We start from the raw sequence: 25,991 nt of genomic DNA, 5'->3' as shown, positions 1-25,991 counted from the left end.
GTTTCCATGCCAATGATGGCTTGTTTGAAAGAAAGCTGAGCGAGAAGTGGCATCGAGAAAAAAGCGCAGATCAAACCCAAATCGTATTTGAAGGTAACAGGCAGGGAAAAACAAAGGCTGTTCGGCAACAAAATCAGTGCAGGAAATAAGCCGTCGCACACACCTTGACCCCTGAATATGAAGCTGCGATTGCCTCTTTGCCAGGTCATTTGCTCAAATCCATGAGCGTTGTGTCCACCCGCAGGCACTGGCCACTCTTCCATACCCGATATGTGTCACTCGGACAGATACGAGACACGAGCGGAACTGGAATTAGAGGGAGAGTTCAACAAAAGCAGGACATGAGGATGTGGAAAGAGGAAGTGCCTGTCTAAACATACCATTTACATATGATTACAGAACATATAACCTACCCCAGCTTGTAAACTCCCATTTCATCTCCACGTAAAAATCCTGTGCCTGAAAGACGAGGCGAACAAAAGGGAGAGAGAAGGTTAGAGAGAAGTGTACAGTGGGAGGCCGAAAGCGAGAGACAGATAGCTCTGCAGGGAAAGACATGAATAATAAAACTCCCGGAGAGATGAGGACCGGGGAGAACCAGAGAGCTCGCACATCCATCATAAACAAAAGGAAGAAAGCTACAAGGTTGAAAAAAACTGGTAGAGACAAGGAAAAGAGAGGTCTTGCAAACAAACGCAGTGGTTCCCCGTAAACTTGTTTGTTTAATCTGCATGCGTGAATCTACTGGAATGAAGGGCTCAGGTGTGCAGGCAGCAGGTGGTTATAAAGAAGCTGTTTGTTAAGCTCGTGGCTTGTTGTTTTGTCATTAACAGGTTCAGGGTTTATAAAGACGCAACTGGGGCTGACCTGTCGGAGTCTCTCCAGTAATCGTGGGATCCCTGCCAGTCGCTTAGTGGTGCGCTGGTAGTCACGGTAACGCAGCACCAGCCGCACCAGCTCCGGGTTACGTGTGCTGATGGCCTCCTGCAACACTGACAGACAGAAGGTAACGTTTAAAGTGACACCAAAATTAGGGATGCATGATATATTTATGCAGCTTTGCCATCAATAAATGCTCACTTAAAACACTTATAAATTAATAAACACTAATAAATAAAAGAAATTAAACTCTATTTTTCATTCTGTACATGATCATTTTAGGATGCCTAAATTTAACTTGTAGCTTTTAAAATGATGGATTTTAGTTTTTAGAGTTTTATTTTGTATTTATTTAGACAAAATAACATTATTATTATTACTCTGTGTTGTGGTGCTTTGGGTTTGAGAAAAGTGCAATATAAATAAATTGCATTATTAATTTTATTATTAATATTCAATATCTGCCAGATATCAGTTATCGGCCCTCAAAAGTTTGTGGTTGGTAAGACTTTTTTAAATGTTTTCAGGGGGAAAAAAAACTCTTTTGCTTACCAAGTCTGCATTTATTTGATTTAATATTGTGAAATATTATTGCCAATTAAAATATCTGTTTTCTATTTTAATATATTTTAAAATGTAATTTATTCCTGTGATGCAAAGCTAAATTTTCAGCATCATTACTCCAGTCATCAGTGTCACATGATCCTTCAGAAATCATTCTAATATGCTGATTTGCTGCTCAAGAAACATTTCTTATAATTATCAATATTGAAAAGTGATGTGTTGCTTAATATCTTTTGTTGTATTTTTTGTTGTCTGTAATACAAAAAAAAAAACTGGATTCTTTAATGAACAGAAAGAGCAGCATTTATTTAAAACAGAAATCTTTTAGTAACTTTAAATGTTTTTACTGTCTTTTGATCAATTTAATGCATCCTTTTTAATAAGTATTAATTTCTTTAAAAAAAAATCTTACTGAAAACAAACTTTTGAACAGTAGTGTAAATAATTATCAGGCCCCAATTTTCTGTACTCCCTACCCAAAATGCAAAGTGATTGGAGTTTTTTGCTGTATCACCTGTCCAGCCATTTCTGTTTTCTTTGCTGACGTCGGCTCCATGCTGGACTAACAGACGGGCACAGTCTAAATGACCCAGTGTCACGGCCAGGTGCAAAGGAGTCCGACCCCGTGGGTCCAACACTTCTAAATCGACCTTTAAGACAGAGAAAGATTTGTTTTATTGACCACTTCATGCAGTAAAATATTTGACAAACACAATTTTCTGTTTCTGCCCTAAACAGAGATCTATCAAAGCTGTGGCCTAGTTGTTGATGCATGTTCTCCAGAGATGCAGAGCTTTTGTGCTAAAATGCAGGTTTGAATAAGACCTTGTGTTCCAACCCTCCCTCACCTCATTTTTTTCTACTGTTCTATTAATCCATGTATAGAGGCCTAAACAGTTTAGAGATTTTTTTAATTTTTCTTGTTGATCACTGTATACCTCATCAAAGCTGTTACTCCAGTAGTAACGGCAGAACATCTGGACTCCATAGCAGCTTTCATTGGCCAAGGACCGCCCAGAGGCCGTCTGACTGACATGTAAAGCAACCAATCACAGTTTGTTTTGTTCAGAGTCATGTTTGGGGCGTGGAAATGTAATGTCAATGTCCTTACAATAACAGACCGGTGTGTAAAACTTATGGACGTATTTTAAAGAGTCTATGCCGTTGACTACACATACTTCACATACTTGTGAAAATCCAGTGTTTAGTTGATAAGCGCTCATTGTCACAGTTCTAAACACGACTGCTTTCATCTTCCATGAGGGGCTTTGACTTCACAATGTTTTGTTTCCAGGCAGACCATTAAAGGTGCCATAGAATTAAAAATTGAATTTACCTTGGCATAGTTGAATAACAAGAATTCAGTACATGGAAATGACATACAGTGAGTCTCAAACTCCCTTGTTTCCTCCTTCTTATATAAATCTCATTTGTTTAAAAGACCTCCGAAGAACAGGTGAATCTCAACATAACACCGACTGTTACGTAACAGTCGGGGTGTACTCCCCAATATTTGCATATGCCAGCCCATGTTCCGAACATTATGAAAGGCATTAGACAAGGGCAGCCAGTATTAACGTCTGGATGTGCACAACCAAATCATCAGACTAGGTAAGCAAGCAATAACAACAGCGAAAAATGGCAGATGAAGCAATAATAACTGACATGATCCATGATAACATGATATTTTTAGTGATATTTGTAAATTGTCTTTCTAAATGTTTCGTTAGCATGTTGCTATTGTACTGTTAAATGTGGTTAAAGTTACCATAGTTTCTTACTGTATTCACGGAGACAGAGAGCCGTCGCTATTTTCATTTTTAAACACTTGCAGTCTGTATAATTCATAAACACATCTTCATTCTTTATAATAAATATCTCCAACAGTATGTAATGTTAGCTTTAGCCACGGAGCACTATCAAACTCGTTCAGAATCAAATGTAAACATCCAAATAAATACTTTACTCACATGACCCCAAGCATGCATACAGCATACATGATGAACATCTTGTAAAGATCCATTTGAGGGTTATATTAGCTGTGTGAACTTTGTAAATGCACTGTATTATAGATTAGCGAGCTAGATGGGCAGGGAACACAAGATTTAAAGGGGCCGCACCCCCTGAATCGGTGCATAGTTAATGATGCCCCAAAATAGGCAGTTACAAATATTAATTAAAAAAAATCTATGGGGTATTTTGAGCTGAAACTTCACAGACGCATTCAGGGGACACCTTAGACTTATATTACATCTTGTGAAAAAATGTTCGATGGCACCTTTAAAGAACGTGACACATCTCCTGAAAATCCTGTAGGATTCATCCAATCAGATGATGACTTAGAAACTCCTGAAGTTTTTCCAGTTTTGTGTGCCATATGCCTCAGACGTTCAGCCAACGGTCCGTGGGCGTGAAGTCTGAGGCTAATGCTGCGTGCCAGTTCACCCACTTATACTATGCTGTAAAAGTATGTACTCTTTTTGTGAAGAAAAAATACATACATTTTGACCATGTAGCAGAAGAGTAGACAAAGGGCCTGTCCAAATACCTATACTTGCGGTCTTTGCATTTGACCACTTGTCTGCTTTTATGACGTATACTCCTGTATTTATCCCAAGTATTCAAATAGTCATGAAGACTGCAATTGTGTGTAGAACTTTTAATTACCCGATGGGACACATTTATACTGTTGCAAGTGTTTACAGAACTTTATTTTGATTTTCAATACTTTGCATTTTGAAATAAACTTCTAAATGTCTGTTCAGTAGTACTTGTGTAACAGAAGACACAATTTAAAATTGTAGCATTTAATTAAATTAGCGTTTAATTAAAAAGCAGTTGCAAATGTTGTATGCATAAAATACACATTGCCGACTCATCTTTGCACCAAAAAAAATGTGCAGCACTTTATGTTTTACTACCAAATATATGTAATTTGTAATTAATTTAACTTACAGTCGAATGTTTTACTCAACATCTTGCGATTTTGGGGCACGTGAGTTCCTGAACATAATGCATGATGGGACACACCTTGCCTATATAGTGTGGGTTAAGTGTGCATTCAGGCAGGGCACTGCGCTTTGGCATTTTTAAGACATGGGACAGCCTTGTGCACTTACTTCCTGTGCACATACTCTCAAGTGGCCAAGACCGCAAGTGTGGGTATTTGGACAGGCCCCAGCTTTGGGTCATATATCACATCATAAAATTGCGTCTCTTAAACAGACACTCGCATAGTTAAGTGCATCCTGTCACCGTAAACTTGTCTGTCAATCATCTTGTCACAGTTAACATCCTCTACATTTAATTTAATTTAATTTATATATTGGAGAGAACAGAAACAGCACGTTGATCTGCCAGTCGTGGGTCTTTCATGCGGAGAACTCTCCTTATATTTTTGCATAACGATGCATTTTAAAGTTAATAAAAGTTTACATTTTAGTTGCAGATGAAATATAACATGGATAACATTAAATTAATATTTGGTAACCAGTGCTAATTTCATTAACGAAAACTATGATGAAAAATGTTCGATGATGACCTTTTTTTCCATGACTAAGTCTAGACTATGAGAGGCGACACCAATGTCATTTAACGATAACGTGACTAAAATAACACGAAAAACGAAAAAAGAACAAAAAAAGACGAGACTTTCTTTTGAAATCATTTTTTTTTGTCGAATAAAGGAGACAAAACATTACAGACTGCGAGCGTCCATGCTTACTGTTGCCAGATTTCCAGAATTTAGCCCCCAATCAGAGCTTTTCTGTTAAAAGAACACGTTTTACTTAATCTGTGCAATCTGGCAACCATGCACACATGCACGCTCTGCTGACTCGTGCGGTGTGAAACCGGCCTCACTCCGAGGAAGAAACGCGGATGATGTGTAAACACAGACAAGTAAGCTGGAGTTCCACGATCTTCATTTGAGATTTTCTACTTAAATTAAAGCGTCATTCAGTCGGTCTATATTGCGCTGCTCGTTTGCTGACTAAATCTGCGAGTGCGACCTACACTTTGGTTGATCTTTCGAGGTCAAAACGGACTGACCCCCACAGTGAATGTGATTTCACCAAGTACGACATGTTCCTGGATCAACATCTTTGTTGATCCTGAAGCAACATTCCAATCAACCAATCAGATTTTAGGGACAAGTTTACCGATTACGTCAAGTTTAGGATTGCAGCCAGGTTTAGGTGCTTCTACATCAATGTTATTCACATATTTCCCCCCAATGATTTTAGGGATAAGTTATGGGTAGGATTTGGTTTAGGAGTAGGAATAGGGTTAAGACTAAATTTTCTGACAGGAATGTTGTTCCAGGATCAACAAAATATGTCGATCCAGGAACATGTCTTACTTGGCAAAATCACGGTGACCCCCAACCCACACAAGCCAGCAAATCGTGCTACCTTGATTCAAATTTTTAATAAGCTAACATGAATTGCTCTAAAGAGAAAAATTATAATGACTATTTTGTCTAAAGACTACATATAAAATAACTATCAAAAGTAATGTTGGTAACTGTAGCTTGACTAAAAGTAATGACTAAAACGACAAAATTGCAATGACTTTTCGTCGACTAAAACTAGACTAAAATATGAAAGACTAAAATGTGACTAAGACTAAGGAGCATTTTCATCTGAAGATAAAGACTAAGGCTAAATCAAAAATGGCTGCCAAAATGAACAACATTGGTACCACTTTAGTATGGGAAACAATTCCCACTTTTAATTAGTAGCTCATTAGCTTGCATATTGACTGTTTATTAGAATATAAAGCACATATTAAAGCCTTATTCTGCATGACCTTATTCTACATCCCTTAATCATACCCAATACCTAAACTTTAATGCTACAACAACTACCTTACTAACTATTAATAAGCAGTAAATTCACAGTATATTGAGGCAAAAGTCGCAGTTAATGAGGAATATGTATCTTCCATAATAAAGTGTTACCAAATATTTTTTATCAGGTTAAATGTTGATTATTAGTCACTCAAACTCCTTTATATGAAACTCTCTACTAAACCGTTGGTCGCTCAATATCCATTATGTTTGTAGGGTTTATTTATTTATTTATTTATTTTTTTACAATTTTTATTTGTGTTTGTAGTTCTGAACTGAATCCTTCTCCAAAGCACAATGGGTTGTGGGCAACATTAGCCATTAGAGTGTGCACAGATCCACATTTACTGGAACTAGTAGACCATCCAGGGACTTTTGGTATACTCTTTTCAACATACTATGCTTTGGGACACACTTATTCTAATCTCACATAGCCTACTATTTAGGATGGATACGCTGTATGCCCATTGGGATGCATGCAGGGTGAGACTAATTCCCAGCTTACACCTTTCTTCTGAGGAACACAAAATAATATATTTTTAAGAATGTCTCTTAAGGTCCAGTGTTGTTTAGTAACTCACTGACTTTCAAAATGTCTTGGTTTGTGTTCCACTGAAGAAAGAAAGTCAGGTAACACTTTAGTATGGGGAACACATATTCACTATTAACTACAACTTTTGCCTCAACAAACTCCTAATTTACTGCTAATTAATAGTTAGTAATGTAATTGTTGTAGTGTTTAAGTTTAGGTATTGGGTAGGATTAAGGGTTAAAGGGTTAGTTCACCCAAAAATGTAAATTATGTCATTAATGACTCACCCTCATGTCATTCCAAACCCGTAAGACCTCCGTTCATCTTCAGAACACAGTTTAAGATATTTTAGATTTAGTCCGAGAGCTTTCTGTCCCTTGATTGAAAATGTATGTACGGTATACTGTCCATGTCCAGAAAGGTAATAAAAACATCATCAAAGTAGTCCATGTGACATCAGTGGGTTAGTCAGAAGTTTTTGAAGCATCGAAAATACATTTTGGTCCAAAAATAACAAAAACTACGACTTTTTTCAGCATTGTCTTCTCTTCCGGGTCTGTTGTATATCCGCTTTCACTCCACAGCGACGCAGTCTTCTTCTTCTTCTTCTACGGCGGTTGGCATCCAGCTTATTGGTGCATTACCGCCCCCTTCTGCTCCGAGTGTGGTTCACGACTCTGTAGTGATGCTGCTGACGTAAGACGCTGATGACGTGTTATCTAGTGCGCCCGAGCTTCGTTTACAGTCTGAGGGAGATGCACGCTGTATTCAAGCTATTCTACATTGTTTGTATTTTGGTATTGCTATATTTTTTAAAATGGTGCGTAGGTGTGCATTTCGCGGATGTCCTAATCGTGTCACTGTCCGGAGCAGAAGGGGGCGGTAATGCACCAATTACCTGGATGCCAACCGCCGTAGAAGAAGAAGAAGAAGAAGAAGAAGAAGAAGAAGAAGAAGACTGTGTCGCTGTGGAGTGAAAGCGGATATACAACAGACCCGAAAGAGAAGACAATGCTGAATAAAGTCGTAGTTTTTGTTATTTTTGGACCAAAATGTATTTTCGATGCGTCAAAAACTTCTAACTAACCCACTGATGTCACATTGACTACTTTGATGATGTTTTTATTACCTTTCTGGACATGGACAGTATACCGTACATACATTTTCAATGGAGGGACAGAAAGCTCTCGGACTAAATCTACAATATCTTAAACTGTGTTCCGAAGATGAACGGAGGTCTTACGGGTTTGGAACGACATGAGGGTGAGTCATTAATGACATAATTTACATTTTTGGGTGAACTAACCCTTTAATAAGGTTATTATTTTAAGCTTTATAAGTACTAATAAACACCCAATATGCAAGCTAATAAGCAACTAGTTAAAAGTGGGAATTGTTCCCCATACTAAAGTGTTACCAAAAGTTTTAACTGCAGTACATGAGAAGCTTGAGAAAGCCTTCAGAAAGAAGAAAAGAAAAAGCACCATTCTGGCCACCTGCTATGCAGAAAGAATAGCAGGTAAAAGGAAAAGATGGCAGAAGTGAAAGAGTGCGATGGAAAAGAGAAGTGGCAGGCGATAATTAAGGCATCACACCCTAACATGACACAGACCGCGCTCACATGGCACCCAACAGCCACGGTGAGAAATACTTCTACACTCAAACTGAGATCCGCGCTAAGCACACTGTGATTCAGTTGTGAAAACCAGCAGCGAGCCATACTGTTTCCTCCAGCTTCTCATCTGAGTGATCTCTCTCAATCTCTCAGTCCCTTCTGAGCCAGTCAACTCTGTCATCAGCAGTCTCAAGAGTTTCAAAAGTGTTTATGATTCTCTTATGGGAGGATCATTTATAATAAGATCATCACTCACTGTCATCCGAACGCACACACAATCATTCCGTTCACCTCCACGGCTACCACACAATTCAGTAAATATTCTTGTGTTTATAGATGCAGGATGACCCATTAATCATTATTTGATGAGTTGGCTGGCTGTGGTCGTGTCCATATTTATAAGCATACCCTCTGAAAGCAAGGTCATGGCAGGCAGTGCATGGTGAATCGTGTATGTGGAGCAGAAATGAGAGTCAGGACAGCTTTATTTAGAGACTTGCATGTGAGCCATGTTTGCTGTTTTTAATGAAGCATTTTGATTGGCCGTGTGGTAATGGAAACATATTATTACCCAAGGGCTTAACTTGTGCTGCGAGAGCTGCTTTGGAGTTCAGTAAATTAACTCAGTGCACTTATTTACACTCCACACAAGGTGTGTGTGTTCATTTTTGTGTCTGTGTGTGTGTGCATTATTTATCCTTAGTTAGTGGTGCTATGGCTATCACAAATTGCTCATGAACAAATATCTAACTAACCCTAATAAACTTCAGCACACAGCACATCTAACTTTTCTAAGTGTTCAGACTGAACCCCCGGTGAGTGATAAAACGGGCCTAAAAAAATCCCACAGATTTGCAATGCATTGAAAGAGGGACCCGAGCCATATCTATAGAGACCAGAATACCGAAGCAATTCGAGGGTGGGCTCTTTTAAAGGATTAGTTCACTTTAAAATGAAAATTACCCAAGATTTACTCACCCTCAAGCTATCCTATGTGTATATGACTTTCTTCTTTCTGATGAACACAATTGGAGTTATATTTATAAATATCCTGATGCGTCCAAGCTTTATAGCGGCAATGAACAGCAACGAGTTTGAAGCTCAATAAAGTGCATCCATCCGTCATAAACGTACAACACACAGCTCCGGGGGGATAATAAAGGCCTTCTGAAGCGACGCGATGCGTTTGTGTAAGAAAAATATCCATATTTAACAAGTTATAAAGTAAAATATCTAGCTTCCACCAGATTGCCTTCTGTATTCAAATTATGGAAAAAGCGTAAGTTGAATAATTTTTCCGATAGTTGAATATGGAAGGCGTAGGACGTAGCATAAGCATTTTGAACTGCAAGAGGAGTTACACTTTCTTTGTAAGTTGAATACAGAAGGCAGTCTGGTGGAAGCTAGATATTTTACTTTATAACTTGTTAAATATGGATATTTTTCTTACACAAACGCATCACTTCACTTCAGAAGGCCTTTATTATCCCCCGGAAATGTGTGGAGTATGTTTGTGATGGATGGATGCGCTTTCTTGAGCTTCAAACTCATTGCCCCCGTTCACTGCCATTATAAAGCTTGGACGCATCAGGATATTCATTAATATAACTCTGATTGTGTTCATCAGAAAGAAAGAATGGCTTGAGTATGAGTAAAACTTGGGGTAATTTTCATTTTAAAGTGAACTAATCCTTTAACTTAGGCCAGTAAAGAATCACCCGTCAACACGCTAAAATCCACTTTCAAAATTTTCGTTTTCTGTCATCCTTTAGCTAGCGTTACATTATATGATCATGCTCTTATTAATGCAAATGCTTTTAAATCATTCAAGTGTGACAAGACACCGAAGAGAATGCAGTGCTGTACTGGCGCGCTGTCTTTGAATCTCCTGTCTGTGTGATAGAAACACGACTCGTGCGCACAGAAAGCCAAAAAGCGTTCTCTTTCGTGTTTGAAAGGACAAAACACACAAAATTATGCCAAAATACAACTTTTGTCGAGTATCTTCATAAGCACAGTCTTAAATGAGTTAAAAAAAAAAAAAGTCTTAAATGAAAACAAAGAGTTGTGAGAAATGAATGCAGATCTGCGTCAGGTCTTAAAGTGACAGCAGCCTAATAAAGCAAAAGAAAATCATTCACTGCTCTTAATTAAATAACTTTTGTAGCTTTAATAAAAATTAATCTATATTTTGATCTAAATTATACAGTGAAGACTGTGAAGTGTTTGATAACTGCTTTGATACCTGTTAGATCAAATATTTAAAATATACTGTCATTATGTTGTTTCTATATATATATATATATATATATATATATATATATATATATATATATATATATATATATATTAAAAAACTTTAATGTTAGGTGTGATTAATTACAGAAAAATTTAAAATTAATTTGTTAATCGATTGACAGCACTAATATATATATATATATATATATATATATATATATATACAGTACAGTCCAAAAGTTTGGAACCACTAAGATTTTTAATGTTTTTAAAATAAGTTTCGTCTGCTCACCAAGGCTACATTTATTTAATTAGAAATACAGTAAAAAACAGTAATATTGTGAAATATTATTACAATTTAAAATAACTTTGTACTATTTAAATATATTTGACAAAGTAATTTATTCCTGTGATGCAAAGCTGAATTTTCAGCATCGTTACTCCAGTCTTCAGTGTCACATGATCCTTCAGAAATCATTCTAATATGCTGATTTGCTGCTCAATAAACATTTATGATTATTTTCAATGTTGAAAACAGTTGTGTACTTTTTTTTCAGGATTCCTTGATGAATAGAAAGTTCAAAAGAACAGCATTTATCTGAAATACAAAGCTTCTGTAGCATTATACACTACCGTTCAAAAGTTTGGGGTCAGTAAGAATTTTTATTTTTATTTTTTTGAAAAGAAATTAAAGAAATGAATACTTTTATTCAGCAAGGATGCATTAAATCAATCAAAAGTGGCAGTAAAGACATTTATAATGTTACAAAAGATTAGATTTCAGATAAACACTGTTCTTTTGAACTTTCTATTCATCAAATAATCCTGAAAAAAAATATTGTACACAAATATTTTGTACAATTGTACACATTAAATGTTTCTTGAGCAGCAGATCAGCATATTAGAATGATTTCTGAAGGATCATGTGACACTGAAGACTGGAGTAATGATGCTGAAAATTCAGCTTTGCATCACAGGAATAAATTACTTTGTGAAATATATTCAAATAGAAAACAGTTATTTTAAATTGTAATAATATTTCACAATATTACTGTTTTTTACTGTATTTTTAATTAAATAAATGTAGCCTTGGTGAGCAGACGAAACTTCTTTTAAAAACATTAAAAATCTTACTGGTTCCAAACTTTTGGACTGTACTGTATATATATATATAAAATAAGTTTCAATCATGTTATTGTTCTTATCACAGAAAACTCCTGTGTGTCTGACACTTTGCTTTGTAATTAGCCGGCCCCTTTCGCAACATCATGAAGGCACTCAACAGCAACAACTGAGGCCCGGCGGCCCCTTGAGGGCCTCTAGCTAGAAAAACAGCAGCCTGGTCCCCAGAGCGAGATGAGTGCTACGAGAAAAAGGGTGTGGATGGGCGGTGGGGTGGGGGTTGCTATGGTAACTCTGGATGAGGAGTACAGATAGGAGATGCAGGACAAGGAAGAAAAATTGCAGTTTTAAGTGAATGATGGCTCTCACATCAGTCCTGTGGGGATCTCCAATCAACCCTGACACTAGAGTCGGCTCGGATGACTGACAGAGAGGGAAAGAGAGAAGGAGATAACTGTCAGGAGGTGTACATGCTTTAGCCAGTGAGGGAGTATCTGAGTGAGGGACGGAATGAGATTGATAACTGGTTCTTAGAGCTTCAGGGAGAGACGGAGAGAAATTTGTAACTCTGTAAGACAGATTAGCGGCTCTGAGAGGAGGACAGAACAGAGGAGAAGGGTTCGGGAAACATCAGTTGTTACAGAATGGTCTTCTGGTGACCTGAAATGCAGCTATATATCCCTCTGAGACACACTAGACAACACACATTCAATAACACAAACACACACAGTCCCTTATCTCATCTCATCTCACCACACAGTCATATACAAATGCAGACAACCAGTCATCTCTTGTCATGTGTTCCATCTAAACACCATAGATAATGGTGTTAATCACAAGATGAGGATTTGAACAAACCTCTAACACTGTTAAATGTTGTCTCATAACTCATCTCATATCAGCTGTGCTAATTAAATATAAACTATGCAGTTTTTTTTTTAATTAATACATTAATTTTATTAAAGGGTTAGTTCACCTAAAAATGACATTTCTGTCATTAATTACTCACCCTCATTTTTGGAACACAAATTAAGATATTTTTGATGAAATCTGAGAGCTTTCTGTCCCTCCATTGACAGCTATGCAACTGAAACTTTGAAGCTTCAAAAAGTTCATAAAGAGATGGTAAAATTAATCCATATGAATTGAGCTGTTTAGTCCAAATTTCTGAAGAGACTCGATCACTTTATATGATGAACAGACTGAATTTATGCTTTTATTCACATATAAACATTGATCAGTGAACATAAACAGAAGCTCAAACGAACTTGCTTGCCTCACGAGAACAAACCTCATTGGTTCTTCCAGAAGCTCAAATGTGCTGCGTAACACATGAAAATGAACTTTATTGTTTCAAACATGGTTGAGCTTCCGTTTACCATATCTGATGAGTGAGTTGATGAATGTTAGTATGTGAATAAAAGCCTAAATTCAATCTGTTCATCATATAAAGTGATCGACTAAACTGCTAAATTCATATGGAATCGTTTTACAATCTCTTTATGAACTTTTTAAAGTGTCAAAGTGTCAGTTGGGTAGCAGACAGAGAGCTCTCGGATTTCATCATAAAAATCTTCCAAAGACGAATGAAGGTCTTACGGGTGTGGAACGACATAAGGGTGAGTAATTAATGACAGAATTTTCGTGTTTGGGTGAACTAACCCTTTAAGTTATTACAGTATTAATTTGTATTGGTTTTATAAATTTTTTTATTAATTTAATTTTTATATTATTAATAAATTAAAGAAACCATGTTAAATTATTGTGGTTTAATGTCAGTAGTCTAAATGTTTTGTTTTTTCTTTAAGGGGAGCTGTGCTATTACCTTTGTAAGCAATCTACTATTTTTAAAAGCAAGCAAACGGACAGAAAATAAAATAGGCGTGAACTCCAGCAGACTTTAAGTAAAGAAGGGAGAACAGCCACATCTTTTACTGCACCAAGGGAGGTTCTTTCTCGTTGCTAACCACATAGCAACACACTACAAACCACTAATAAAACTACTTCTCCCTATAGCAACACCCTGGTAACCACCCACAGTGCACTTGAGCATGACTGTGGTGAAGTTAGCATGGGGAAACTTAAATTTTCATCTTTTCTTCTAATGTTACCACTTTAAAACCATATAGTTTAAGAAATGTATCAATATTTTTGTATGACTTTTTTATTAATAAATTAATAAAACCAATGTAAATGAATACTACAATAAATGAATAAACTTCATAAATTAAAATCAAGCAGAGTAAGAAACTTTTCAGTCTTTTTGTAATACAAGAATTGTTTTATGTTTATATTTGCGATTAAAAATTTGTATCTAATTAATTACATGATCTGACGATTAATCTAATTAATTGCAAATTTACTGTACATCGAATTTGGCTGAGAAATTATTGCCAAAAGATAATTTTGAAGTCATTATTGTGTAAAGCATCAAATAGACATAACAAAAAGTAGATTCAGAAAGAAATATTTTATTTGATACAACATAGAATTTATTACACAAACTTTTGTACCATGAGGTTGAGTAAATGATGACTGAATTATAATTTTGGGGTGAACTACATCTTGATTTTTATTTACTTATTTTGTATCAATATGGAAATATGAAATTGAAAGTAAACATATGGTCAACTGTTTTATGAATATTTTTTTTGAGAAGTTAATTTACAGAAGGCTACCAAGAAAGCTAGGTTTATTAAATTAAAGGTGCCCTAGAACCAGTTTTTCACAAGATGTAATATAAGTTTAAGGTGTCCCCTGAATGTGTCTGTGAAGTTTCAGCTCAAAATACCCCATAGATTTTTTTAAATACATTTTTTTAATTTTGGGGCATCATTAACTATGCACCGATTCAGGCTGCGTGGCCCCTTTAAATCGTGCGCTCCCTCGCAAGCTCTCGACTATAATACAGTGCATTTACAAATTTCACACAGCTAATATAACCCTCAAATGGATCTTTACAGGATGTTCGTCATGCATGCTGCATGTATGCGTCGGATCATGTGAATATAGTATTTATTTGGATGTTTACATTTGATTCTGAATGAGTTTGATAGTGCTCCGTGGCTAATGGCTAATGCTACACTGTTGGAGAGATTTATAAAGAATGAAGTTGTGTTTATGAATTATACAGACTGCAAGTGTTTAAAAATGAAAATAGCGATGGCTCTTGTCTCCGTGAATACAGTAAGAAACGATGGTAACTTTAACCACATTTAACAGTACATTAGTAACATGCTAACGAAACATTTAGAAAGACAATTCACAAATATCACTAAAAATATCATGTTATCATGGATCATGTCAGTTATTATCGCTCCATCTGCCATTTTTCGCTATTGTTCTTGCTTGCTTACCTAGTCTGATGATTCAGCTGTGCACAGATCCAGGCGTTAATACTTCCTTCCCTTTTGTAATGCCTTGAACATGGGCTGGCATATGCAAATATTGGGGGTGTACATATTAATGATCCCGACTGTTACGTAACAGTCGGTGTTATGTTGAGATTCGCCTGTTTTTCGGAGGTCTTTTAAACAAATGAGATTTACATAAGAAGGAGGAAGCAATGGAGTTTGAAACTCAGTGTATGTCTTTTCCATGTACTGAACTCTTGTTATTCAACTATGCCGAGGTAAATTCAATTTTTGATTCTAGGGCACCTTTAACTCACAATATGTGCACATTTATTATTAATGTGGGGGGCAACATGTCACGCAGGCACAATAGCGCTGTATGACAGATGTATCACTTTTATTTCATTTTTCCTTTTTTATTCAAAATAAACTTGTTAACCATAGCCTATCATGAACTATAGGCTATATAGGCGCTGAGTACCCACAGGGAAGCATAAGATATTCTCCATTCATTTTAGCCAATAAAAAACGACTGCAGCTTTCAGACGCAACATTCCTTTCATTTTTATAGTTCACTTGAGGCAGTTACTATGGTATTTTTTAATAATGCATGTCGAGTGCGCATCAATGTAATACATTAACGCGAGAGTGCATCAATGTAACGTGCAGCACAAATCTCTCCACAAAACGTGTGCGCGCTTGGTTATGGAGTGTGGGCACCAACCGGCAGAAACATAAATCGGTGCCTAATGATTTGTCATTTAAATCATGTCAGTTGATCTATAACACATGATGGGTGCTGCCACTGCAGCCAAAGCGCAAAAGCACGTTTGAATTTAGCAGTGAACATTCTGATCTTACCACCGGTGTTGTTGTACACTTCACAGGGTTCAAATCGATCGCCTTTTGCCTTTCATATCTTGACATTTATGGACATTCTAACTGCATTCTATAGGCTACATCACAGAGTTGCTGCCCTGCATTATATTCATCATCATGGTAACCATAGCTTCCACCAAAATACCATATATATACACTACCAGTCAAAAGTTTGGAAACATTACTATTTTTAATGTTTTTGAACGAAGTGCCCTTATGCTCATTAAGGAAATATTATTACAATTATTTATTACTGTGATGCAAAGCTGAATTTTCAGCATCATTACTCCAGTCTTCAGTGTCACATGATCCTTCAGCAATCATTCTGATATGCTGATTTGGTACTCAGTTATTATCAGTGTTGGAAACAGTTGTGTTGCTTAATATTTTTTGGGAACCTGTGATACTTTTTTCAGGATTCATTGATGAATAAAAGGTTAAAAAGAACAGCATTTATTCAAAATATAAATCTTTACTATCACTTTTTATCAATTTAACACATCCTTGCTGTATAAAAGTATTAATTTCTTTCAAAAATTACTGACCCCAAACTTCTGAACCGTAGTGTATATTGTTACAAAAAATATATATTTTAAATAAATGCTGATATTTTTTAAACTTTTTATTCATCAAAGAATCATGAAAAAGTATCACAGGTTACAAAATAATATTAAGCAGCGCAACTGTTTTCCAACATTGATCATAAATCAGCATATTACAATGATTTCTGAAGGATCATGTGACACTGAAGACTAGAGTAATGATGCTGACAATTCAGCTTTGAATCACAGGAATAAATTATATTTTAAAGTATATTAAAGGGGCCCTAGAAGTTCTAGAACCCCTTTTCACAATATGTAATATAAGTCTAAGGTGTCCCCTGAATGTGTCTGTGAAGTTTCAGCTCAAAATACCCCATAGATATTTTATTATTCAATTTTTTAACTGCCTATTTTGGGGCATAATTAAAAATGTGTCCTCTTTAAATGCTTGCGCTCCCCGCCCCCAAGCTCGCAACTCTATAATACATTGAATAAACAAAGTTCACACAGCTAATATAACCCTCAAAATGGATCTTTACAAAGTGTTCGTCATGCAGCATACCCGGTTATGTAAGTATGGTGTTTATTTGGATGTTTACATTTGATTCTGAATGAGTTTGATAGTGCTCCGTGGCTAACGGCTAATGCTACACTGTTGGAGAGATTTATAAAGAATGAAGTTGTGTTTATAAATTATACAGACTGCAAGTGTTTAAAAATGAAAATAGCGACGGCTCTCTTGTCTCCGTGAATACAGTAATAAACGATGGTAACTTTAACCACATTTAACAGTACATTAGCAACATGCTAAGTAACGAAACATTTAGAAAGACAATTCACAAATATCACTAAAAATATCATGTTATCATGGTTCATGTCAGTTATTATTGCTCCATCTGCCTTTTTTCGCTGTTGTCCTTGCTTGCTTACCTAGTCTGATGATTCAACTCTGCACATCCAGACGTCCTGCCCTTGTCTAATGGCTTGAACATGGGCTAGCATATGCAAATATTGGGGGCGTACATATTAATGATCCCGACTGTTACGTAACAGTCGGTGTTATGTTGAGATTCGCCTGTTCTTCAGAAGTCTTTTGCACAAATCAAATTTACATAAGAAGGAGGAAACAATGGAGTTTGAGACTCACTGTATGTCATTTCCATGTACAGAACTCTAATTATTTAACTATGCCGAGGTAAATTAAATTTTCAATTCTAGGGCACCTTTAAAATAGAAAACCATAATTTTAAATTGTAATAATATTTCACAATATTGTTGTTTTTTCTGTATTTATTATGAAATAAATGCAGCCTTAATGAGCATAAGATACTTTGTTCAAAAACATTAAAAATAGTAATGTTTCCAAACTTTTGACTGGTAGTGTATATATATATATATATATATATATATATATATATATATATATATATATATATATATATACTATGGCATTTTGGTGGAAGCTATGGTTACCATGACAAGTCTTTGTACATTTTCTTGAGCAGTGAGGGTCGGCATACAGAATAATAACAATAATCACTGAATCCTACCTGAAACACCTACACATTTCAGTTCTCCTGCTCTGACCGAAACCCGTCTAACCCACCTACACTGCATCTCACTGACAGCCCTGTAACAAGCACACTTTCCTGCTGACATACATGCACTGCATCAGACATAAATGCACTAAATCAAATTCATGTAAATTACTAATCCTTCTCCACCACATTGAAATAGACAATATTACATCATCTAGGGCCTTTCTCACATTTTAGTATAGATGCTCTTCCACATAACTGTCCATCTCTTCTTCCACACTCTCTCTCAGCCTGCTGGAGACTGCATTATTGATAGTCATCTCTGGCTGGTGCATCTGCTCTTGCACTCTTTCTGCCTTGGCTAATGTTCTCTGGCAGCTACTTAAACCAACATCAATCTTTCATTGGACGTCCAAACTGTGTATGTGGGAGGCAGGCAGAAGAAAATCATATGTGTGAGTTTGTGTGTGTGTGTGCAAATCACAGCATTCGATGGATTCTGCTGAAGGCTTTGCACAGGCTCTCTTGTGTGGTCGTGTGCATAAAATGTGCATACATGCATATATATAAACACACACACGCAATCTGTTCTGCACATAAATGGAATCATGTGCTTCAGTGCTTTCACTTAAATGGGCATTTGTTTGAAGACAGACAAGACATCAACGCACAGAAGCACTTAAAGGCTGTGATGTGCCAGAAGAATGAAATGAATTGCATGGACAAGGATGCAACCCAGGAGAGAAGTGAACAAGAACTTACAGATTCTTTAAATAAGTCTAGGCAGACAGACATATTGTGAGGAAGGAAGAGGCAAGGAGAAATATGGGAGCTTGTTCGACTTTTTATGCGCTATTGTGTCTCAGGAGGTTGACACACACCCACGGTGTGGTTTGTATTCTGGAGATCGGCATCCAGGGCTCGGGCTATAAGGGCTGAGGCGACCGCCTCATAGTGTGGGATGCAGAAACCAATGGCGCTTGCATCAAAACACAATGGTACAGCCATCACTTTCTAACTAAATGTCAGTGGTAAAAAATACAGTAGAAACGTCACAATGGGACAACAAAGACTAAAGGCTCCATTTCACACTCAAAACTATTTCAGATATGGCCAGTTTAGCATCAGTTCTGGATATCCAAGCAATCTGACTGTGCCGGTGATGACTTGTGCTTTGCTTTACTCCGGTAAATGCCACAGTGCGGCTGGGTTGAGATAAGAGAAAGAGGAAGTGAGAGGTCATGGTGAAACTCTTTCTACAACCCGAATTCCTGAAATGTTGGGACGTTTTTTAAATTTGAATAAAATGAAAACTAAAAGACTTTCAAATCACTTGAGCCAATATTTTATTCACAATAGAACATAGATAACATAAATGTTTAAACTGAGATTTTTATACATTTTATGAAATTTTATGCACAAAATGAGCTCATTTCAAATTTGATGCCTGCTACAGGTCTCAAAATAGTTGGGATGGGGGCATGTTTACCATGGTTGTAGCATCTCCTCTTCTTTTCAAAACAGTGGTCCCATTCTAGGTTTCCAGCAGCTGAAGAGTTTGTGGTCATTTTTGACGTATTTTTTGTTTAATGACGCATCAAATATTCTCAATAGGTGAAAGATCTGGAATGCAGGCAGGCCAATTCAGCACCGTCATGCTGTTGTAATAGCTGCAGTATGTGGTTTTGCATTGTCCTGCTGAAATACACAAGGCCTTCCCTGAAATAGACGTCATCTGGAGGTGAGTATATGTTGCTCTAAAACCTTTATATACCTTTCAGCATTCATAGTGCCTTCCAAAACATGCAAGCTGCCCATACCGTATGCACTTATGCACCCCCATACCATCAGAGGTGCTGGCTTTTGAACTGAACGCTGAAAACACGCTGGAAGGTCTCCCTCCTCTTTAGCCCGGAGGACACGGCGGCCATGATTTCCAACAAGAATGTCAAATTTGGTCTTGTCTGACCATAGAACACTTTTTCCATTTTAAATGAGCCTTGGCCCACAGGACACGACAGCTCTTCTGGACCATGTTCACATATGGCTTCCTTTTTGCATGACAGAACTTTAGTTGGTATCTGCAGATGGCACGGCGGATTGTGTTTACCGACAGTGGTTTCTGGAGGTATTCCTGGGCCCATTTAGTAATGTCATTGACACAATCTGAATGCAGTGTCGTCTGAGGGTCCGAAGACCATGGGCATCCAATAAAGGTCTTCGGCCTTGTCCCTTATGCACAGAGATTTCTCCAGTTTCTCTGAATATTTTGATGATGTTATGCACTGTAGATGATGAGATTTGCAAAGCTTTTGCAATTTGATGCTGAGGAACATTGTTTTTAAAGTATTCCACAATCTTTTTACATACTCTTTCACAGATTGGAGAGCCTCTGCCCTCAATTAACTTAATTAGTTAAAATATTGGCTCATGTGATTTGAAAGTCTTTTAGTTTTCATTTTATTCAAATTTAAAAAACATCCCAACATTTCCGGAATTCGGGTTGTATATTAAAAGGGATAGTTCACTCAAAAATTATATTTAAAAATATATATATATATATATATATATATATATATATATATATATATATATATATATATATATATATATATATATATTATTTTGAAGAATATTTCAACTGCTTTTGTCCATTTAATGAAAGTTAGTGGGGTCCAAAACCACACTGGCTTTCCTTGTATTGACAAAAACATTTTTCCAAAATGTCAGGTTTGCGACCAGTGTTATTTTAGTTACTATTATAGTAATTATTAATATTTTGAATTAGCTTTTATTTATATATTTTCATTTTTATTTAATTTTGTTATGCGCTTTTGTGAATTTTATTATCAGGTAAGATTTTTTTATTTTTTATTTTTTCTTCTATTATTTCTTTATTTTAATGAATGGAAACAGTTTTTAATAGTTGTAGTTTTTTGTTTTAGTTAACAATAACACTGGGAGAGTGAAGGCCAACATGGCCGAGTAAATGCTGACAGAATTCTTCATTTTTGGGGGAACTATCCCTTTAAAAGGATAATAATGACACACTGGGTGTTATACATCCTACGGTTTTCACACTACATGGTTTGAGTTTATGTTTGCATATCCAAATTAGAATAGGGGAATGTTCAGTGGAAAAACAAACATCTATGTAAATCACAGAGATGAGTAGTGCCGATGAATTAGAGCCTTGTAGTATTCTCTAGTATCCAGCACAAGTCAGACGCCTACACAGGTCATGTACAATAGTTTGATTTTTGTGCGCCTAGCCTATGTTTGATTGTGTGTTCCTACTTATTATTTCAAGATCATAAATCGCTTTATTCAGATCATAAACTCTAATAGAACCATACACAATCTCATATACGAGAAACTCTGATTAACTATTACTTAGGCTAAGTAATAGCGGTCAGTTAAATGAGGTAATTCACTATTAGCTAGGGGTTGAAGATTTTTTAAAGTCACAGTTTATGTGATTAAAGTCGAGTCGACCTCGACTAGTCGATGATGATGTCATTAATGAACAAATAAGATTTTGCAAGTATTTTGACCCTTTGCCTGGCATACGACGTTGATATTGGATTTCCCAATAAAACTGCAATTGGATCTTACTGAAGTCTCAGAGCATTCCGTGACAGAAAAACTCAATCAACTTCAGATCCAGCAGTATGGGGATTCAAATTGTTCCTCTGGCCGCTAAGAAAGAGCGGATGGCCCAACTTCGGGCTTTGACTGCTGGGATGGAGGTAGGAGGCTTTGCCCAGACTTTTTGGACCATGGCGGTGGGGCTGGGTTATAATGATGCAGCACTGAAGGATATCTTTAATGATTGCCTTGATGATTCTTTACCTCTATGGGAGATGGGTGGACTTAAGATCCTATATTTTTGGGGCTTCATCAGATTTCTCCATCATCAAAGTCAATGGGCAACACCAGGTCCACCAGAACCCTTTTGCAGAGACTTTGTAACTGTCCCTGCCTCACTGAGTCAAGACCCTGGCCTTCTAAATCCCACTGGGAGGTGCAGAGTAAAGAGAAAGAGGAAAGCTTGTGAGTCTGCTCCAGCCAGGGAGCCCTCTCCAGTCCGTGAGTCCATTCCAGAGCCCTCTTCAGCCCGTGAGTCCTCTCCAGCCGGTGAGTCTGCTCCAGCCAACGAGTCCGCTCCAGTCTGTGAGTCCGCTCCAGCCCATGAGTACACTCCAGAGCCCTCTCCAGTCCATGAGTCCGTTCCCGAGCCCTCCTGAGTTTCCTGTCTGCCTCGAAACGACCATAGAAGTCATTCCTGAACTGTCTGCCTGCCTCAATATGACCAGGTCCCTGGAGGTCACTCTGGGCAATGCCTTGGAGGGTGTTCCTGAACTCCCTGCCTGTCCTGTTACGGCCCTAGTGGCCACCCCTAACTTCTCTGTGCCTTATGTTTCAGTTTTGCCTAGTCAGCTATGTTGGCCTCTAGATCCTCCTGATCCACCATGGGGGTCCTCAGTTCCGTCTACACTGCAGTGGTGGTCATCTGCTCCACTGTGGAGGTCTACAAGCCCATCTGCACTGCTGTGGTGGTCGTCTGCGCCACCGTAGGGATCTTCAAGCCTGTCTGCACTGCATGTCTGCACTGCTGTGGTGGTTGTCTGCTTCACCGTGGGGATCTTCAAGCCCGTCTGCACTGCTGTGGTTGTCGTCTGCGCCACCGTGGGGATCTTCAAGCCCGTCTGCACTGCATGTCTGCACTGCTGTGGTGGTTGTCTGCTTCACCGTGGGGATCTTCAAGCCCGTCTGCACTGCTGTGGTGGTCGTCTGCACCATCCTGGGGATCTTCAAGCCGGTCTGCACTGCTGTGGTGGTCGTCTGCACCACCATGGGGATCTTCAAGCCTGTCTGCACTGCTGTGTTGGTCATCTGCTTCGCCATGGGGTCCTTCAAGCCCGTTTGCGCTGCTGTGGTGGCAGCCTGCCCCACACTGGCCACCTGTAAAGCCTTCGTACCTGGTTCCCCTGCCCCTCCACGGACCACCATCCCTCCCCCGATCCTCCTCCATTCCACCTCCCTCCTGAATTTTTTGTTTTGTTTTGGCCCTTGTGGAGCATCTGGAATCCGCTCCTTAAAGGGGGGTAATGTCATGATCAACTTGATAGCCACCAGAGGGCACTCCACCCCGGACTGTTGTCACTATCACGGACTCCAATTCCCATAACCCACTGCCCGGACTTATCTGCCATGATTGCTTTCAGCTGTTTTCACTCATCTTGTTAGTTTCTGCCTGTTTATTTTGGTTGTTTCTGTCATTCGTCATCAAATTTTTGTTGTTGTCACCCTGCGCTTCTGAGCACTCTCCCTGGTTCCTTGTTTTCTGTTTTTGCTGGATTTTGCAAGTATTTTGACCCTTTGCCTGGCATACGACGTTGATGTTGGATTTCCCAATAAAACTGCAATAGGATCTTACTAAAGTCTCAGAGCATTCTGTGACAGTATACTTGATAAAATGAACTTGAAGTATACTTCTTTTTCATAAGGGTAGTGATGTCACTAACCCAGGAAGAAGCTCGTTGTAGTCCCTACCAGCCGTTTGTTGTAGTCCTTAAAAATCGATTTCTTTAAAAGAAAGTATCTCCCTTTGCTTTGAGCATCCTAACTTTACAGATGTTGTTTATGCTCAAACAGCAACATTACACACTAACTAAAGTCAAAAAAGTGAAATCATAATCAAACACCCCTTTGAAGCGTCATGGCAGAGCATTAAATTCAACTAGTTGATTAGTCTGTGCAACCCCTAGCTAATCAATAACTAATTTTTTCATATCCCCCAGAAAAACTACTATATACAGGTTCATAATTAATATAATGTGAATAATGCATAATGTATTTTGTAACCTTATAAAGACCTCAAAAGACTTCAATAGTCGAGTTAAATAAAACGACCCAGCAGGTTGGGCAAACATTTAACCCAGCTGCTGGGTTAAAACAACCCAATCGCTGGGTTTGTCCATTTTCAACCCAACTTGGGTTGTTTTTAACCCAGCATTTTTAAGAGTGTAAAATGTTAATATTGCGTTACGCATTTGTTCCTGTGTAGTTATTCATTAATGACAGAACAATATTCTAGTGTTACCAAAGCTTCTCATAAATGAACCAAATCTCAGCAACCCCCTCCCCACTGCCTAACGTTCGTCCCCTGTGAGAACGCTCTGTCGCAATTAGTGTTGGGTTACGGGTGGAGTGCAGGAAGGCCGAGCATTGAAGAAGAGAGGTAGTATATCAAACAAGAAAACTGAACAGATGTGCGGACAAAGGCAAAGTGCTGATGGAGGGCCGCAGGTAAAGAAATTGCCACCGTGTTGTTGCGTATTTGCTGAGGCACTGCTGACTTCACTCAAAAGAATACAAATCAGCTCAACAATTTCTCTTATTTTTGGACTCTGTTCTGTAAATACATCAGCTGGCAGTGCTCTTCTCTCTGCTTTCCTCATTCAATCACCCATCCATTCTCCATTCGCTCTTTCTCAATTTCCTGCCGCTCTCCTCCAAGCTGTCATCTGTCCACTTCCTCCCCCGTGACTGTTTTATGGCACTGTCAAAGCAAACTGCAAATTGAGCTCCTTTTCCCTTCGGTAACTTCTTTTTCCCTCTTCCTCCACCACCCGATCTCTTTGCTATTCAAGTCCCCCGCTCTTCTCTGTCCTAATAGCTTAAGTTTCCCCTCTTTGTTCTTTCACTGACACCTAACATCTACCCCATAATCCTGTGTGCTGGTGCAGCAACTTTTCCCCTTGTCAGGGTGGCTACGTGCCTCATTCACTGGAGAGGAACAATCGAGACAGCATTGACCTCCCTTCGCGCCTCGTGCCGTCCCTGGGGGGACTCGGTTTGACTCATCGAGCCTACCATGCCAAACGTGGCTAGATTATGCTGTCAGCGGCCTGTAAATCAACTAAACTGGAAGTGCTTTATATTGCAGTGATCATCAAGAGGGTTAGGGGTCTGAATTATTACCGTCAGCCTGAGCCATAAAAACCGGCACAGGAACAAGATGGCTGATAGTGAAGTGAGCTACAGTTTGTTTGGGGTTTGGAAACATAGAATTATGAATGGTTGCTGTAACTGTGATGGATGACTTTGTCCAAATGAGTTATAGTTATTTACTCATAAGACAGAGAGTTAGTCTAGTGAAAGTCTGACAAGGAGCATACACTCTTAAAAATAAAGGTTTTTTATTGGCATCTATGGTTCAATGAAGATCCTTTAACATTCATAGAACCTTTTCATTGCACACAAGGTTGTTTATAGTGGAAAAAGGTTCTTTAGATTATTAAAATGTTCTTAACACTAAGAAAAAAATGTCCTTTAAGAATCTCAATCTCAATTAGTCTTCTTACATAAACTTCTGTTTGTTACAGAAAAATGCATTCTTTTTCATCATGTCCTCTTTAACTTTAAAATAGGAGTAGCTTGACGTGTTACCCCAACAAATTGTGTATAATTGAATGAATTATTGTTTATTATAAAATCTTTTATTTTATATTTTAAGGAATACATTAAAATAGCAATGTTTTAATGAGTCTATTTTTTCACCTATTTTTCATCTATTTTGCAATTTTACCAATTTTGAATAGACTAAAGATGAATGTCACTTTGATTTGTGGACTATTTCTACAAAATCAGTGGATTAATGTTGCATTAAGGTTGTGATGTAAGTGAAGTAGAGACAGATATTTTCTTCCGTATTGTAATGTACATCTAAATGGATTATCGGGAAAAAAAAAATGTAGGGCAGGGACTTCAATCAGTCGATCGTTGATTGAATAGAGGCAGATCTGAATGCGAGCTTGCAGTTGATTGTAAGGAAGAGGCAGCTGTCATTTGACTGGAAGTAACATTCAGATTAA

The 25,991-nt window shown here is 37.8% G+C and overlaps 1 protein-coding gene across 1 annotated transcript in view; it reads right to left on the bottom strand.

Annotated features, from left to right (window-relative positions):
- The window catches only part of ankrd13b (ankyrin repeat domain 13B), a 44,793-nt gene that overhangs the window by 16,970 nt on the left and 1,832 nt on the right, over positions 1–25,991 (bottom strand). The window contains 5 exon segments of the mRNA XM_048161705.1: positions 164–223; positions 226–306; positions 414–459; positions 868–992; positions 1,958–2,093. Coding sequence (XP_048017662.1) covers positions 164–223; positions 226–306; positions 414–459; positions 868–992; positions 1,958–2,093 — 448 coding nt within the window.

This window comes from Megalobrama amblycephala, linkage group LG16 (assembly GCF_018812025.1).
Source record: "Megalobrama amblycephala isolate DHTTF-2021 linkage group LG16, ASM1881202v1, whole genome shotgun sequence".
NCBI lineage: Eukaryota > Metazoa > Chordata > Actinopteri > Cypriniformes > Xenocyprididae > Megalobrama > Megalobrama amblycephala.
Note: the sequence above shows the minus strand (reverse complement) of the source record. Positions and strands in the feature narration are given on the sequence as shown.